The sequence below is a fragment of the Astatotilapia calliptera genome, chromosome 16 (assembly GCF_964374335.1).
Source record: "Astatotilapia calliptera chromosome 16, fAstCal68.1, whole genome shotgun sequence".
NCBI lineage: Eukaryota > Metazoa > Chordata > Actinopteri > Cichliformes > Cichlidae > Astatotilapia > Astatotilapia calliptera.
In genome coordinates, this window is record NC_137437.1 from 24812037 (window position 1) to 24827203 (window position 15167).

The 15167-nt window shown below is 38.2% G+C and overlaps 1 protein-coding gene across 6 annotated transcripts in view; it reads right to left on the reverse strand.

Moving 5' to 3' along the window:
- The window catches only part of cps1 (carbamoyl-phosphate synthase 1, mitochondrial), a 65455-nt gene extending 50288 nt beyond the window's left edge, over positions 1-15167 (reverse strand). For 5 of the 6 annotated variants that reach the window (XM_080290611.1, XM_080290608.1, XM_080290609.1 and 2 more), the window contains exons 1-20: positions 14078-14408; positions 12843-12952; positions 12422-12566; positions 10809-10898; positions 10670-10726; positions 10488-10580; positions 10275-10364; positions 9539-9667; positions 9244-9350; positions 8952-9093; positions 8636-8713; positions 7896-7994; positions 7671-7766; positions 5882-6071; positions 5446-5603; positions 5055-5183; positions 3763-3907; positions 907-1117; positions 443-641; positions 177-353 (exon numbers count right to left, since the gene is read on the reverse strand). In XM_080290611.1, the coding sequence (XP_080146737.1) occupies positions 177-353; positions 443-641; positions 907-1117; positions 3763-3907; positions 5055-5183; positions 5446-5603; positions 5882-6071; positions 7671-7766; positions 7896-7994; positions 8636-8713; positions 8952-9093; positions 9244-9350; positions 9539-9667; positions 10275-10364; positions 10488-10580; positions 10670-10726; positions 10809-10898; positions 12422-12566; positions 12843-12952; positions 14078-14200 (2568 nt within the window). In that variant the 5' untranslated portion in view covers positions 14201-14408. Of the gene's footprint in view, positions 1-176; positions 354-442; positions 642-906; positions 1118-3762; positions 3908-5054; positions 5184-5445; positions 5604-5881; positions 6072-7670; positions 7767-7895; positions 7995-8635; positions 8714-8951; positions 9094-9243; positions 9351-9538; positions 9668-10274; positions 10365-10487; positions 10581-10669; positions 10727-10808; positions 10899-12421; positions 12567-12842; positions 12953-14077; positions 14409-15034 lie in introns of those variants that run through there. The other variant, XM_080290610.1, reaches the window with a different exon arrangement.

The following is a 15167-nucleotide window of genomic DNA, read 5'->3' on the forward strand; positions in this document are numbered from 1 at the left end:
TACTGTCAGCTCTGTTTAACTGAATTGAAATTTAAATGACGAGTACAGCCACAGGATTAAGCATTCATAGCTAGGCATGCAGGGACTTTTTTTTCAGCAACACTACAAAATGTGATTTTAATGAGCAAACTATAGTGAGTGTCATTTATTATTAATGTAATGAAGAATAATTGTACCTTAGCGAGGGAGAAGATGCGGGTGCTAGAGGGCACAGCCAGCTCCTGTTCTAGATCGTGGGTGTCGGACCACGGCTTCTTGAGTGGCAGCCGGGGCACAAAGCCATCTACTGATGGATGGCACATCCTTAAGGCCTTCTGCATACTCTCCTCAAACGTACGGCCTATTGCCATCACCTGGATGCAAAGGAAGAAAACACACGATGGAATAATTGGCTTGCCAGAACACTGAGTAACCGAGTGAGCGGTTAAATGTTTAGCCCCACCTCTCCTACACTCTTCATGGCACTGCCTATTTCACGAGACATGCCGTGAAAGCGGTCGAGGTCCCAGCGAGGAATCTTGGTGACGATGTAGTCTAAACTGGGCTCAAAGCAGGCTGTGGTCTTCTCTGATACAGCATTCTTGATCTCAGGCAGGGGGATTCCCAGAGCCAGCTTAGCAGCCACAAATGCCAAGGGGTAACTGAAACCAGAACCGGAGTGCAGGGAGACCAAAATCAAATAACGATGGGCAAAAGTGCAAGAATATTTTATCAAACATAATTTGTTTAAAAAAAAAAAAAAAGGGTTAAAAAGTGAGTACAGTGTAAAATTATTGTTTTATTACCTCAATAGTCTGTCATACATAAATATCTAAGATCTCTTGATGTGTTAACGTGCATTTTTATCTTCTGCCGCATGAGTTCATAACTCTGCCTTAAAAGAGCCTGTTTCAGGTGTCAACTTACCCAGTTGCTTTGGATGCAAGAGCTGAGCTTCTCGATAGCCGTGCATTCACCTCAATAATGCAGTACTCCAAAGAAGATGGGTGTAAGGCATACTGGATGTTGCATTCGCCAACAATGCCAAGGTGACGTACCACCTTGATAGCAGTTTCACGGAGCATATGGTATTCCTCATTGGATAATGTCTGGCTTGGTGCCACCACAATGGAGTCACCTGTAAAAGAAGTGTTGTTCAGAAGTTGTTCAGACTAAGATTCGCTTTAACGAATAATAAATATATATCTAAACTTGGCTTTAGTTAAGTGAAAGTGACAGAAAAAGTAAACGTGTCACTTAAAAGCCATGGAGTGGTTGTAGCGGGGTTGTTTTCTTTTTTTTTTTTTAAATTAGAGAAACTTTTACATACAATAATTTTAAAACATTAGAGACTGTAAAAATTATTTACAGTCATCTCATGTTTTTCCTTATTCATTTTTAGAGGAAAACAAAAAAGCCATGTGACCAAAAAAAGTGTGTCTTAAATTGAAAACACACCTGTTTATACAGTGGACTTTGTGAGAAGCACTTAAACCAGCCTTAATGCTGGCAATAAGAGCAGAACTCAAACCCAACACTTTTTTTCCTCAAAATATTGATACTCTGTGCTCTCCTACCAAAACAGGACAAGGACAACAGCTCTGCAGAACGTCTACAACTGAGTGCACCACCGTGCATTTTCACTTCAATGTCAGTGATTCAAAAAAAAAAAAAAAAAAAAAACAATTGTATCACCTCCCAATGACAATCACTTCTGAATTGTCAAAGGGAGTGTTTGTTTTTTTTTAATCAATTCAAATTACACACCTGTAGTTACAATCATACATCATCTCATGCTAAATGTAAATCACACGTGTTTTGCATCTAATTGCATAAGCATAACTATAAAATGATCTGTAGAACACCAGTACTCTGTTAGTTTGGGATGTGTGTATGCATTATGGATCCACATGGAAAGGAACAGCCAGAGGACCTGGAAAATCTGACTGTGATGTTTAAGAGGTGGGAGGAGGAGAAAAACAAACAAACAAACAAACAAACAAACAAACAAACACACCACAACAACAACAACAACCACCACCACCACCACAGGAAGTACAGGAAAATTAGTCAATCATAAATGGGGGGGGAAAAAAAAAAAAAGTAGTAATATGGTAATCAGAACTACCATGCATAGAGAATGAGTCTAAATCACACTAATCACAAAAAAAAAAAAAAAAAAAAAAAATCCATGTAACATGTGGTATTTGCATAATCTAGCGTGGGAAAAAAAAATAATAAAATGACAGGCAAATGTACAGAGGTTATCAAAATCAGACTTCCTGCGACAGCTCAGACAGCATGAAGAACACTGCTTGCACTTCAGTACGGCAAGGTAAAATGAAAGGATAAAACACCTTAATCTTATAAACTAGCACACCACAAGATTGGCCTTAGGATAATCTCAAGTGACAAATCTGAATTGCAATGGAATTTGGGAGGATCCGCCCAAATTCTGCAGAAGGATCAGCGTGAACGGACACGCAAAGTATGTGCAGGTCAATAAAGAGCTGCGCAAACACAGACATCTGTTTATGCACCCAACATAAGCCTGCATACCACAAGTGGACAGACTGCATTGGCTTTATTGAGTTATTATTATTATTATTATTATTATTATTATTATTATTATTATTATTATTATCATCATCATCATCATCATCTTATTTTGCAATTTTTCTATTAAAATGGTTAATATTTCTGTAATCCTGCCAGTCCCTACAATTCTTTATATATTTCAGTATATCACTACCAATTTACACTACCATATATTACTACCAAGAGTAAAAAGAAAATGAACATAAAATACAATAAAATTATGTTGCTGTAATTCCAAAGACATGCATAACTATTTTAAGATAAACCGTGACTGAACCATGAGAATTCACAGAGGCTTTGATTTGAGCTACATGTGTTGGTTGATCTCATAGGCAGAGCGAGAGAGAGTGAGAGAGAGAGAGTGAGGGAGCGAGAGAGAGCTGGTGAGCAAGAGTAAATTTAAAATGTTATTCTTTATACAACTCACTGTATGTCAAATTGTTCATTTACCTTCAGTTTATTGGATCACAACCAATAAAGGCATATGTACAAATTATCCAGTGACCAACAGCTGCTTGCTGCCGACCAGCATTGCTCCATCAAATCTGGCTAGAGTGCCAAACTACCTGAATGACTACAATAATATAATTTGAGGCCTGCAGACCGCATAATCCCTAAGTGAAGACCCAGTGATTGCTACACATCTCAGCCCGGCTCTGAACTAAGCCGGAGAAAACAGTTAACCAACCGAACTTTAACTTGAACTAACTTCTAATTTGTTTACTCTCAGAAATTTGATTATCTTTAGTTTCTTTTATTCATCAATAATCTGGGAAACAAATATCTCTCTTTTGTCATTGCGTCAATGTTTTACGTTTATGCCAGGTGAATAGGGAGCAACTGTGTCGTTAGTTTCAACCAGTGTGCTCTTGTAACTGTCCAGCTTCAAGGTCAGTATGTCCTTATTGTGCTGGCTCCCAATGGAGTACCAGTAAATACCTCTGAGTGCAGTTCTTTATCGACCTGCACATAATAATTTGTGTGTCAGAGCACAATGATCCTTCTGCAGAAGCTTTAAATTTCATAAAATTTAAAAAAAAAAAAAAAAAAAAACAACCCTCAAAAGACAGGTGAAGTGTGCTCAAAGATATGGAGATTGAGAGAGAAACAAATAAAAAAAATTTTCACAAAAATAATAAGAAAGAGCCTTTCATGGTTTGAAAAGGGCCACAGATTAGTGCCTACCTGTGTGGATGCCCAGTGGATCGAAGTTCTCCATGTTGCAGACGGTGACACAGTTATCAGCAACGTCTCGTACCACCTCGTATTCCACCTCTTTCCAGCCAAGCAAAGACTTTTCCACGAGGATTTGATTGCTCATGGCCAGAGCCTACGATACATAAACAGCTTAAACAATTTAGATGTGTGTTTCACTACAATCATCAAACTGAAGCGGAAAGAAATTAATACCTATATATTAAAGTTTAAGTAAGTAAGTTTAAGTAGTTAGTAGTTTAAGTAGTTAGTAGTAGTAAATGCAGTAGAAGTAAATGCAGGACATCCATACTGAAATGTATCAAACTAAAGTTTGTGTTTTGTGTAGTAAGGATTTTTGGTCTTTTTAAATAGTGTTTTATCTTTGTAATGCAAACTTCCAAATCACAGTGACAATCACAGAGAAGATGCTTTTCAGAATGCGATAAATGTGCCCTATAGCCGGTCTGTCCTTGTCAGTTATCAAAATAAGGGTTAGAATTGTTTCATTGCAAACTGTCCTTCTGGTTTGTCGATAGCTAAGATGCTTTGTTGAATCAAACTAAATGTAGTAATCTATTAGGACAGTTTGCACCGAAACAATTATCAAACTCTTTTTGATAACAGACAAGGCCAGACCAGGTTAAAGGACTGTCTACCTTGGGGTTTTTGTTTTGCATTCTTGTCTTGGTGAACTGCCCTTGATACAAACCAGGTGAACAGCTGCTGAGTATAATTGGTACCAATGCACTTGCCATTGAAACTTCCAAATGAAACCAAAAATAAATAAATAACTAAAGTAAGCTTCAAAGAAATACTTAAAAAGAGCACAAACATTAAGCATAAAAAAAAAAATTTAAAAAAAAAAAAAGCAAGCACGCACCAATCTAACACAGTCTGGCACAAGCGGTTCATTTTGAAGCCTGTGATCATAGATTAGAACCAATTGAGCTGTCAGACATAATGCTGAAAAGGGGAAGAGCACAAAAGAATGTTGCTTAGCAACAGAAAACTATTCCTTTCTTGGCACAGGACCAAAGAAATGTATCTGAACAATTTCAAAAGGTATTATTTCTGTGCAGGTTCATGCTGTAAACTCGAGAAAAGGTATAAAAAGAGGAAAAAACATGGTAAGCCAAGGTATAAATGCTCTGATTGATTTGGACAAAAGATTTTGAATGTTTGCTTAAATGCCAGGAGAAAAAAAGGACCAGTGAGAGAAAAAAAAAAACAAAAAAAAACAAAAAACCATTAGCTATTGATAAGTGTCTGCTTTTTCTGACCTTCTGGGCAGTTTCCTCCAGCTTTTCTTTATTGGCACACAGACCAGAGCCCAGACCCCCCAGAGCGTAGGCCGATCGCAACATCACCGGGTAGCCTATCTGCTCTGCTGCTCGTAATGCATCAGACACCTGAAGGATGCACATAAATGTTACGCTTCCCATAACAAAAACTGTTGATACGGGCTTTAAACCACTATAGAACTATTACAAACACAAGACCTCCAATATAAGTAATGTCAATGACTTCTTTTTTTTAACACTAACAAAATGCTGGAATCAAGAAATTAGTGGTAGACTACAAGCTGACAGGATATTTTAGTATCTTCTATACGTAGTTACCAAACGTATCGCTCAAGAACACTTTTTTCGGCAACTGGACATGGGTCCTTACCGACTCAACAGCAATACTAGGTGCAATTTTCTCATTGATCTCCATTAGTTTGTCAGCAAAAAGCTGCCTGTCCTCTGTTGCCATTATGGACTCCACAGGGGTTCCAAGGACTTTCACCCCATACTGGTCCAAGATCCCACGCTGGAATAACTCTACCCCTGAAAACAAATTAAAGATGCATGGTTAAACACACACACAAAAAAAAAAAAAAAAAGATATGTCTAAATAAATTACACACATATGTATATATAACACATTTATATTATATCTATTATATATGTTTTACCTTTTTAAGGTAAAAGATTTTTAATATAATATAAAATATATAATACAAAAGGTTTTTAATATAATAGGAGACTTAGACGTAACATTTGAACTGAATTTCATTCCCTTTGGTCAGTTACACGTACTAATCAAGCAACTGTGCACATCTTACCACAGTTGAGTGCAGTTTGTCCACCCATCGAGAGCAGGATGCCGTCTGGACGCTCTGTCTTGATGACCTCGGTTACAAATTCTGGCGTGACAGGCAGGAAGTAGACTGAGTCAGCCTGCTTGGAGCCCACTTCATTGGTCTGAACGGAGGCTATGTTTGGATTCATGAGCACAGTCTTCAGGTTTTCCTCCTGTATGACCGCAAGGGAAATTATTAAAAGCAAACTCACCCATGACAAAAAGTCTTCAGGGACACTTTTACATCATGTCTGACATTTTAGATGTTCTAAAGTGTTTTCCAGGCCTGTCACATATCTCAGATACAAGAGGCAAGTGTTACTAACAACATTAGCAGCTCTGCTCAATTCTGTGCCCCAATTCAAATGCTAAATAGAATTCAGTCCTCATTAATTTTATCATTGTCATATTGCTGTCATTTATATTTTATTATACCAAACTTTATATTAAAAAAATGATTCCCTCTATTTTTCATAAAAGTCCATTCAAAAATTGGAACATGGGGCCCAGAGATAGTGACAAATTACAGTAAAAGCAAACACCTAAGACACAGCACAACAGCATCAATGCAATTTGGCATTTATTTTTCAAGTCTCTGGAATGCTACAGAGGGAAGGAAAATCATTCCTTTAAAAGATATTCCTTTTACAGGCTGACCTCTAACAGGTTGGTCAAAATGTCCTGTGGCCATTTAATTGGGTTAAGATCTACTGACTGCAAATATCACAGCATGAAATTCATATTGCTGTGCCCTATGTCATCATAGAAGAGAATAAAAATGTTACATCCAAGGATAAAGGGGGTCACTCAGGACAACTTTGTTTTCATTTGCAGTGACCATTCCCTGTAATGGATAAGTGGAGCTAACCTATGGCACGAAACGGCCCCCCACAGTATAAGCACGGTGGCACCAAATGCTGTCATTGTTGGGGTCAAGCACTCAGGCCGCCACGGAACTCATCTGGGTATAAACCTTTTTCACGTCTCTGCAGATCACTGCCTGTTGTTTTTGTTTTTTTTTTAAATTCCACTAATTCCTCAAATATGTTTTATTTCTTGAAGTGAGCGGTTTATGCAGTACTATAGTGTTGGTCCCTATGCAATTATCAAAAAGTCACAGTTATCTAAGGAGGATTTACTGTTTTTTCAATGCATACCAACTATAATGCACAAGAATTGCAGTTATCAAATGTGCTCTGTCCATGAAAAACTCCTTTTACGTTTGCCTTTTTTTTTTTTTTTTTTTTTTTTTTTTTTTACAGAGCTTAATCCAAATGCAAGTTTAGTCACAGTTGCCCATTGAGCAGTATTAGCTAGTGAATCTCCTGCATCTGTGTCCAAATAATGAACCATCTTTCATTATCATTTAAATATTCTCATCTTGCCATATTGATTAAAAAAGAAAATCACAATCAACTGGGCCTGCTCAGCATTTTTAGATCTTAATTAGATAAACTAAAATCCCAGTGTTCCACGTAATTAGGGAAAAAGCTGCCAAGCTCATCGATGAAATAAGCTACAGCATCTTAACTACCCAATATAAGGACAGTATAGCAGAATAAATGACACATTTAAAAGTCCATGAATTAAAATGCAGACAAATTGGATCATCACATCACTTTAAAAAAAACAAACAAAAAAAAAACAAAAACGTCTGCATTGACTCTCACACATAAAGTCACATGAAACACACTTCTATGCCTTCATTCACAACCATATTAAAGTATTATTAATTGGCTACAGAAATGATTAATTCATCCAGATGCTCTGACCTTCATGGCCTTGATGGCTTGAGATCCAGAGTAGTCAAACTCACCAGCCTGACCAATAGAGAGGCCACCAGAACCCAATACAAGCACCTTTGAAACCTGCGTCGACACAAAAAGGTGTGATTGGCACCATTTAAACAGCAGGTTCCACTAAATGACTGATATAAAAGTCTCTTATGTTCAGAATATTTGAAGTTGAACCTGCTCAACCTGGGTGAAATACTCTACCTGGGCCCTGGGAGGGATCCTGGGTTTTATGGGCATGACTGACGCTATGCTGATATTCTTTCCTTTTTTGATCAGGGACAAAAAGACATCAAAGAGAAACTGTGGGGGAGAAGAAAAAAAAAAAAGCGCCTTATAATCACAGTTTAAGTATTATATTAACGATATTGTTTTTTTTAATGGTCTCCTGTTAATCGTTTTGGAGCCAAACCCCTATATTGGTTAAAACAAAAGGCTAAATTCTGGCTAAAATGTACATGGAATCTGAATTCAATTTAACTAAAGTGACAGATCTTTGAGATCAAGACAAACGTGCTGAATAAATGATCTTCTAATGCAAAAGTGTGCCATTCGTCCATCTATCCATTCGCTTCCGCTTATCCTTTTCAGGGTCGCGGGGGGCGCTGGAGCCTATCCCAGCTGTCATAGGGCGAGAGGCGGGGTACACCCTGGACAGGTCGGCAGTCTGTCGCAGGGCTATGCAACTAACATCACCCTCAGCTTACTTAGATCAGATTCTAAGAACAGTTAAAAGATCTGCACCTGATGACTTCTGAGGTCTGACTGATTATTGCTACCTGGACACCACATCACTTTTCCAAACCATTCACAACATTTACACAAGTACTATTTTAGAATAGAGCTCAAAGTTTTACGCAAGTTCCATTTTGTGAATATACTTTAATTAGCTGGAGTATAGTGTTCAGGTACTTCATGCAGCACCATCAAGTTTTTTTAATTACCTCTGTGTCCGTGGGACCGCCCTTAGCCTCAGGGTGAAACTGGGCTGTAAAAACAGGTTTAGTGCTGTGCATGATCCCCTGGAAATTGTGAAATAAAAATCATGAAATTATGTATATATTAAAAAAAAAAAGAAAGATACTGTTAGCATTTCGAAAATAAATGCATCTTTCCAAAATATTAGTGTAAACATCATACAGTCCTGTATTTGCTTCAGTTATTGCTGTAAAAGAATTGTTTATTTCTTTATTTTTATAGCCAAAGCCTAGGGAAAAAAGTCCTGTTAAAGACTGAATATTCACACAGACTGAAATCAACCTCATTGGTGCCATCATTTGCGTTGATGAAAAGCGGGCCCCACCCTGGGGGCAGGGACTCGCTGTCTATGCCATAACCGTGGTTCTGTGCGGTAATGAAGGCCTGGCCCGTCATCACATTCAACACCGGCTGGTTCTGGCCTCTGGGGACCCACAGAAATGAATAAAACACATCATCTACTTCATTACATTTTCTGTCGGACAGGTTACACTTTAGACTGAAATCTTTATCTGAATGCAGAGCATATACAGCACGCTGTATCATATTTATGATTGGCTGTTAAATTGGTCACCTGTTGCCCATAGGTAGTTTGTATGACTTGGCTCCTGCAGCCAGGGCAGTGATCTGATTGCCCATACAGATCCCAAATACTGGCTGGGGACGATCGCTCTCCAGCACCTTCACAAAATAAATATTATTACAGAAACAATGGTGGAGCTATAAACACAGTTATGAAAAGAAATAGTTGAAACAAATATATTAAATATTATATAGATAGAGCTCTGCAACAATTTTAGTTCCTTGTTAAACCTGCGAATCAATACTCAAGTCTCTCAGTTCACATAAACATTTGTGAAGCATCCTACCTTGTGCACGTTATTGATGAGTGTCTTGGCCAGAGATGGATCTCCTGGTCCATTAGATATGAACAGGCCATCATAGTCTAGACTAAGCAAGTCCTGGTCCCACGGCACTAGGTGGACTTCTGCACCTCGCTGCACAAAAGCACAAATGTAGTTATTTTGTAATCTTCTGAGTATACTTAAAATGTCAAATGAATGTAAAATCAAAGTAGCAGAAGATGACATTTATTTTATCCCCCTAGCTGTAAAAATAACTACAGACAACACCAAATAGACATAATGTCATAATGAGAGCTCTGACATTTATGGTTTATAATCTCCAAACATGTAATGTTGTTTAAAAAAAAAAAAAAAAACAACTGAAAAATAGAACAAAAAGAAAACATAGAGAAGGGTCAACGCTGAGTGTAACGAATAAGAGCAAATCGATGAATACAATGTTATAACCAATCCAATTAAAAGCAAATATCACAAGTCATTAACTTTGAGTACAAACATGATGAAAACCCACTCTCTTACCAATCTCCATGCCACAAACAAATTTTACATTTCTGGAGCTCATTAGGCCCAGATTTACTTTCTCAAAATTTCTAGGTCAGGTTGCAGAAAGCATGTAACAGAGCGCTGACTTTTTTATTCTGCGTTTATGCAGAGGAGGTCATTTGGGGCTAAGTCACAAAAACAAGGTCTCCAAATGGAACGCACACAGTCGAACAAGGATGTTTCACGCAACTCTCACCTTAACCAGCAGTCGAATTATGTTATGTTTAATGCCACAGTCGACAGCCACCACTTTAATTGGGTTGCCTTTTCCAAAAACTTTGACTTCCTGGTGAGTATAGAGGCATGACAAGAAGAGGTTAGTGCCATTTCAAAATATCTAAACAAAAGGAGTTTTTAAATCTGATATTATCGTTAAATAAAAAAAAGAAAAAAAACTGGCAGTTGTTACCTTGGTTGAAACTTCTGCTACTAAGTTTTTCTGATTGGGGTCAGTTATGTCAACAGGCTGACCATCAAATTCAATCTTCCCCAAAACTGTTCCCTTAAGAGAAACCACAAGCCAAACATATCAGAAACTGACCGACTCATTCATTAAACGTGAAACAGATACAGTCTTTCTAATTGTGGTACCTTATCTCTGATGACTTTGGTCAGCATCCTGGTGTCTATCCCAAACAGTGCAGGAACCTTTTGAGGGTAAGATTTACATTAACAGAAAAGTCATATTCATCATTCACGCATTCTCACAGCTTCTAATTTGCAATCTAACCTTCTCTTCTTGCAGCCATTGACCCAGAGACTTGACAGAGTTCCAGTGGCTGTACTCGTGGCTGTAGTCTTGAACCAGTAGACCAGATACCTAGAGAAACCAAAGCATTGTATGAGCCTTGGAAAAAAAGTCCAATTTAAAACCCCTCCAGTCTATTAACTGCAGTTACACAGTTTTAATAAAAGGGTCAGTCAATAATAATAACCATTCTGACCTGATGCTTCAACCACTTAACCCTAGCTGTAATTAAACAAAAATTCAGTGAAGTTAAAAAAAAAAAAAAAAAGGAAAATGGCCATGAGTGGTCAGTGCCAACTGCAGTGTTAATTCTTTATTTGCCAGAAAATTAAAGCAGCTCTAATATGATTCAACATTAACAGCTGACATTGTTATCAGTGAGAAAACTGTGGTGGATTATATGCAGTTAGGTCCATAAGTATCTGGACAATTTATGGCTTGAAAAGCAAACAGACTGCCTTCTGGCAATCATTTTCATAGCCAAGTGAAGCCGTGCACAAAGCCAAACACATAAAGGATCCAGAGGTGAATTTAGTAGCCATTCACTGAAAATCTCAATATGAAGAACAAAGAGATGCCAAGCCAATTTAAGGAAGCCTTAATGAGGTTGAGATGTATCAAAAACTTTAAGAGTGACCAAAAATAACCATCATTCTTAAAAAGAATGAACGCACCACCAGCTCAGCAACACCAGAAAGCTTCAAAAAATGGAATGAGCACAGAGTTTATTTTTCACTTGATTAAGTAAAACCTTTCACATCTATCCAAGTCAAGAACTCTTTACGCGGTAGCTGTATCACTGTTAAAGTCTACATTCAAGAGATGTCCTCAAGACTGCAAATAAACGTTTGCATCAAGTTGCAAACCACTGGTTACACTTAACAGGAAACCCTTCCCATGCTCTTTGGGCAGGTCGGAAAAAACTATTTAGGCAGCTAAAACTTAGCTTGTAACAGAGAGATGGGAAGCGAAAAGTTTGAAGAAGAAAAGAAACAGATCCAATATGTCACATCAGCTGTCAAATATGGTGGAGGGAATGTTATGGGCATGTATTGCTGGAGCGCCTATAATGGATTGGGCCACTAGTTGAATTGGCTGTAATGGATTGGCTATAGCATTTGCTCGTATTAGCGAAATACTTCAAAAGTGATCGGACAGAACTTCTAAGTGCAAATGGATAACGAGCCAAGCATACTGCAGAAGCATCCCAAGACTTTTTCTCAAGACAAAAAAAAAGTGACATTTTCCAACTGCAAAGTCACCTGATCTCAACTCAACAGAGCATGCTATTCAGTTATTAAATACAAAACTGAAGGCAGAGAGAGACTCATAAACAAGCAGCAACTGAAGGAGGTTGCAGTAAAAGCCTAACAGAGCATTTCAGGGGAGAAAATGATATTTGTCTGCATTAGTCTGGTGATGCCCATGGGTTCTAAACTTGAGGCAGGCAGGCAGGCAGGCATTGTTTACACAGGATTTCTATCCAATTATTAAAAACAAAAGAATGAGACAAACGCTTGTACAGTCAGATAATTACTCAATGTGGCGGAATATGAAGACATGCTTGTAAGACAAGCCACACCTTAGTTACCTACTTGAATGCGTTCTGACTCTACATGTTTTCTCAGGCCTAGCTCATCCAGTTCCTCTGTATTCGGCACACCATAGTTCCCTACAATAGGATATGTCAGCGTCAGTATTTGACCTCTATAACTTGGGTCAGTCAGGGCCTCGGGATACCTAAAGTAGAAAAAAAACAAACATTTTGTAAAGATTTTTATTGAAGTGATTTATTGGTTTTAAAAAAAATGCACTTAAACTCACACTTCTATTTAAAACTATATAAATGTGACTGATGCAGAGGTTATCAAATTAAAAGCAAGTTTCATGTCAGATGTCAATGCCTTTTTGTTTCTTCAAATATGTACTGGAATTGTTGAAATGTGCCATTCAAAAGAAATAAAGAAATAAAAATCTAACGGTGTTATAATTTCAGTCAGCATTTCTCCTTCTTACCCCACAAGACCAGTATTGAAGACCAGCTCTCCAGCTACAGAGGCATCATGCCCAAAAGAAATCCCTTTCATCCTGGTGCCATCCTCCAAGACCAGGTGGGCTGTCTGGGCCTGGGAGTTAAAAGTAAAGTTAAAAAAAAAAAATCATCACACCCCAAAATAATATATTCTCTTTTTATTAAGAGACTTTGGAAGAACCAAAGGAAAGACTTTGAAAAAGATGTGTTGTAGATTTTGAGTTTAGATGCAATGGCAACCAGTGACGCTCTGGGACATCATGCTGAAACTGCAGGCCTGTGTGAATTGTACTGCGAATGCTGAGACAGACAAATCTGTTTTTCTGTTGTGTAGGAGTGAGAGAGTGCATCTGTACACGTGTCTAAGAGAGAGAGAGAGCTGCATAGATTATTAAAGAGGCTGGTGTGATGCACCATGACCTCCAGATAGCAATCAGGAAAACAGTGACCAATATTACTCGTACTCGTCACAGATATAAAAATATTAGCATACCACCGATTTATTCACAGCCTTAAGATCTTTTAAATTAAAAAAAAGTAATTTCTCAATTAATGCATTTACTTACTAACGTTATTTAGCAAATTAATGCATGTCATTTTAAAAACTAGTACTTTATCTACCACAACCCTGACTCGAAACAAATAAAATTCTCGCCTTTTCCGTGAATGTTGCAATCAGAGATCATCTGAAGCATGACGCAACACTCCTTCTGATTTACACGTTGTGCATAGTTGTGCAGCTGTTTGCCACTTTAGCCGAGACAGGCATGTGAACATCTCACCCACTTACAGCATCTCATTTTACAACTTCTTTTACGAATTGTCACACTAAAATTTCACTTGTCCATGACCGCTCCAATCTGCCTTGAAAAATCAGCCAATTTACTAAAATGTTGCACAATGAAAAACGTCAAGCTCTACCACAAACAACTCCGTGTGTTTTATAGAATATATTCGTGTGTGTATTCGCCGTATGCAAAGCATGCCTGACGCCATTTATTTTAATACACTTGCAGTTTCTACCCCCCCCTCATCTGGCACGGATTCCTATTTGCCAGCCACCATGTGGATCAGCTGTTGTTTGTAAACTTCAGCATTTTTTTCCTGAACTTCAAGGGCTGAATAAAGTAAATTACTTTCAGCGAGATCTTTAAAACAGTTCAGTTCTTGGATTTATCGCAGACAACAGTCCTTACCGGTCACACTTCTGTTTTCTTACCTTGACACTAAAAAGTTTTGCAGTGTGAAGTCTCAGGCAGCCCGCGTTCCCCACGTTTCTGCCTAACACGCATCCTTGTCTCAAAGATTTCACAACGCTGACAGCTTGGAGGATTTTTGCCATATTAACCTATAAGCAGACTTTTAGTAAGACGGCGCAGACGTGGTTGAGAAGCTACTTGTTATAACAAATAACTGAGGGAGAAAAAGTGTGAGCGAGATTTAAGCTTTCCCTCGTGTCCACGCCGCAGGATTGCAGTATAAGCAAGTGAGCGCTTGAAACGTTGATGTGGATTCGCCGGTGGGGAATTGTTGAAGCGCGCGGTGTTTAGGGCCTCGGGGAAAGCCGAATGAATGTAGAAGTAGCATGTGTTTAAATTTCGACTCACGGGTAAAGTGATCACATCCCAGCACTAGAATGGTTGTGGTTTTCTAAACAGTTGATGCAACAATATTGTTTAACCTGTTGTTGAATTGAAGATGACAGATATCACAATACTGATATTGTGATTTTAAATGTTCAAATATTTATGGACCTAATTGTTTATGCATACGTGCTAATACACAGTTGTCGAACTCCAGGCCTCGAGGGCCGGTGTCCTGCAGGTTTTAGATGTGTCCTTGGTCCAACACATCTGATTTAAATGGCTAAATTACCTCCTCAGCATGTCTTGAAGTTCTCCAGAAGCCTGGTAATGAACTAATCATTTGATTCAAGTGTGTTGAACCAGGGTGAGATCTAAAACCTGCAGGACACCCGCCCTCGAGGCCTGGAGTGTGACACCCCTGTTCTAATACCTCTAATTCCTTCATTTTTATCAAATTGAAAATTCAAAACAATCACTATCACTGCAAATACAAGCTACAACACAGAGGTGTACTTACTGAATGCAAGGAAATCTAAACACACGTGACCTTTGTAACATTCAATTTGGGATCAAGGCCACACCTTACTTACCTAGCTGCACTGTGAGATGTCAAAAATATATATTTTGAATTGACTTTAATTGTTTTGAAAGCATAAAGGAACACTCATTCTTTTCATTCTCTAGTAGAGCCAAACAAAAATAAGGTCCACTGTCTCAATACGA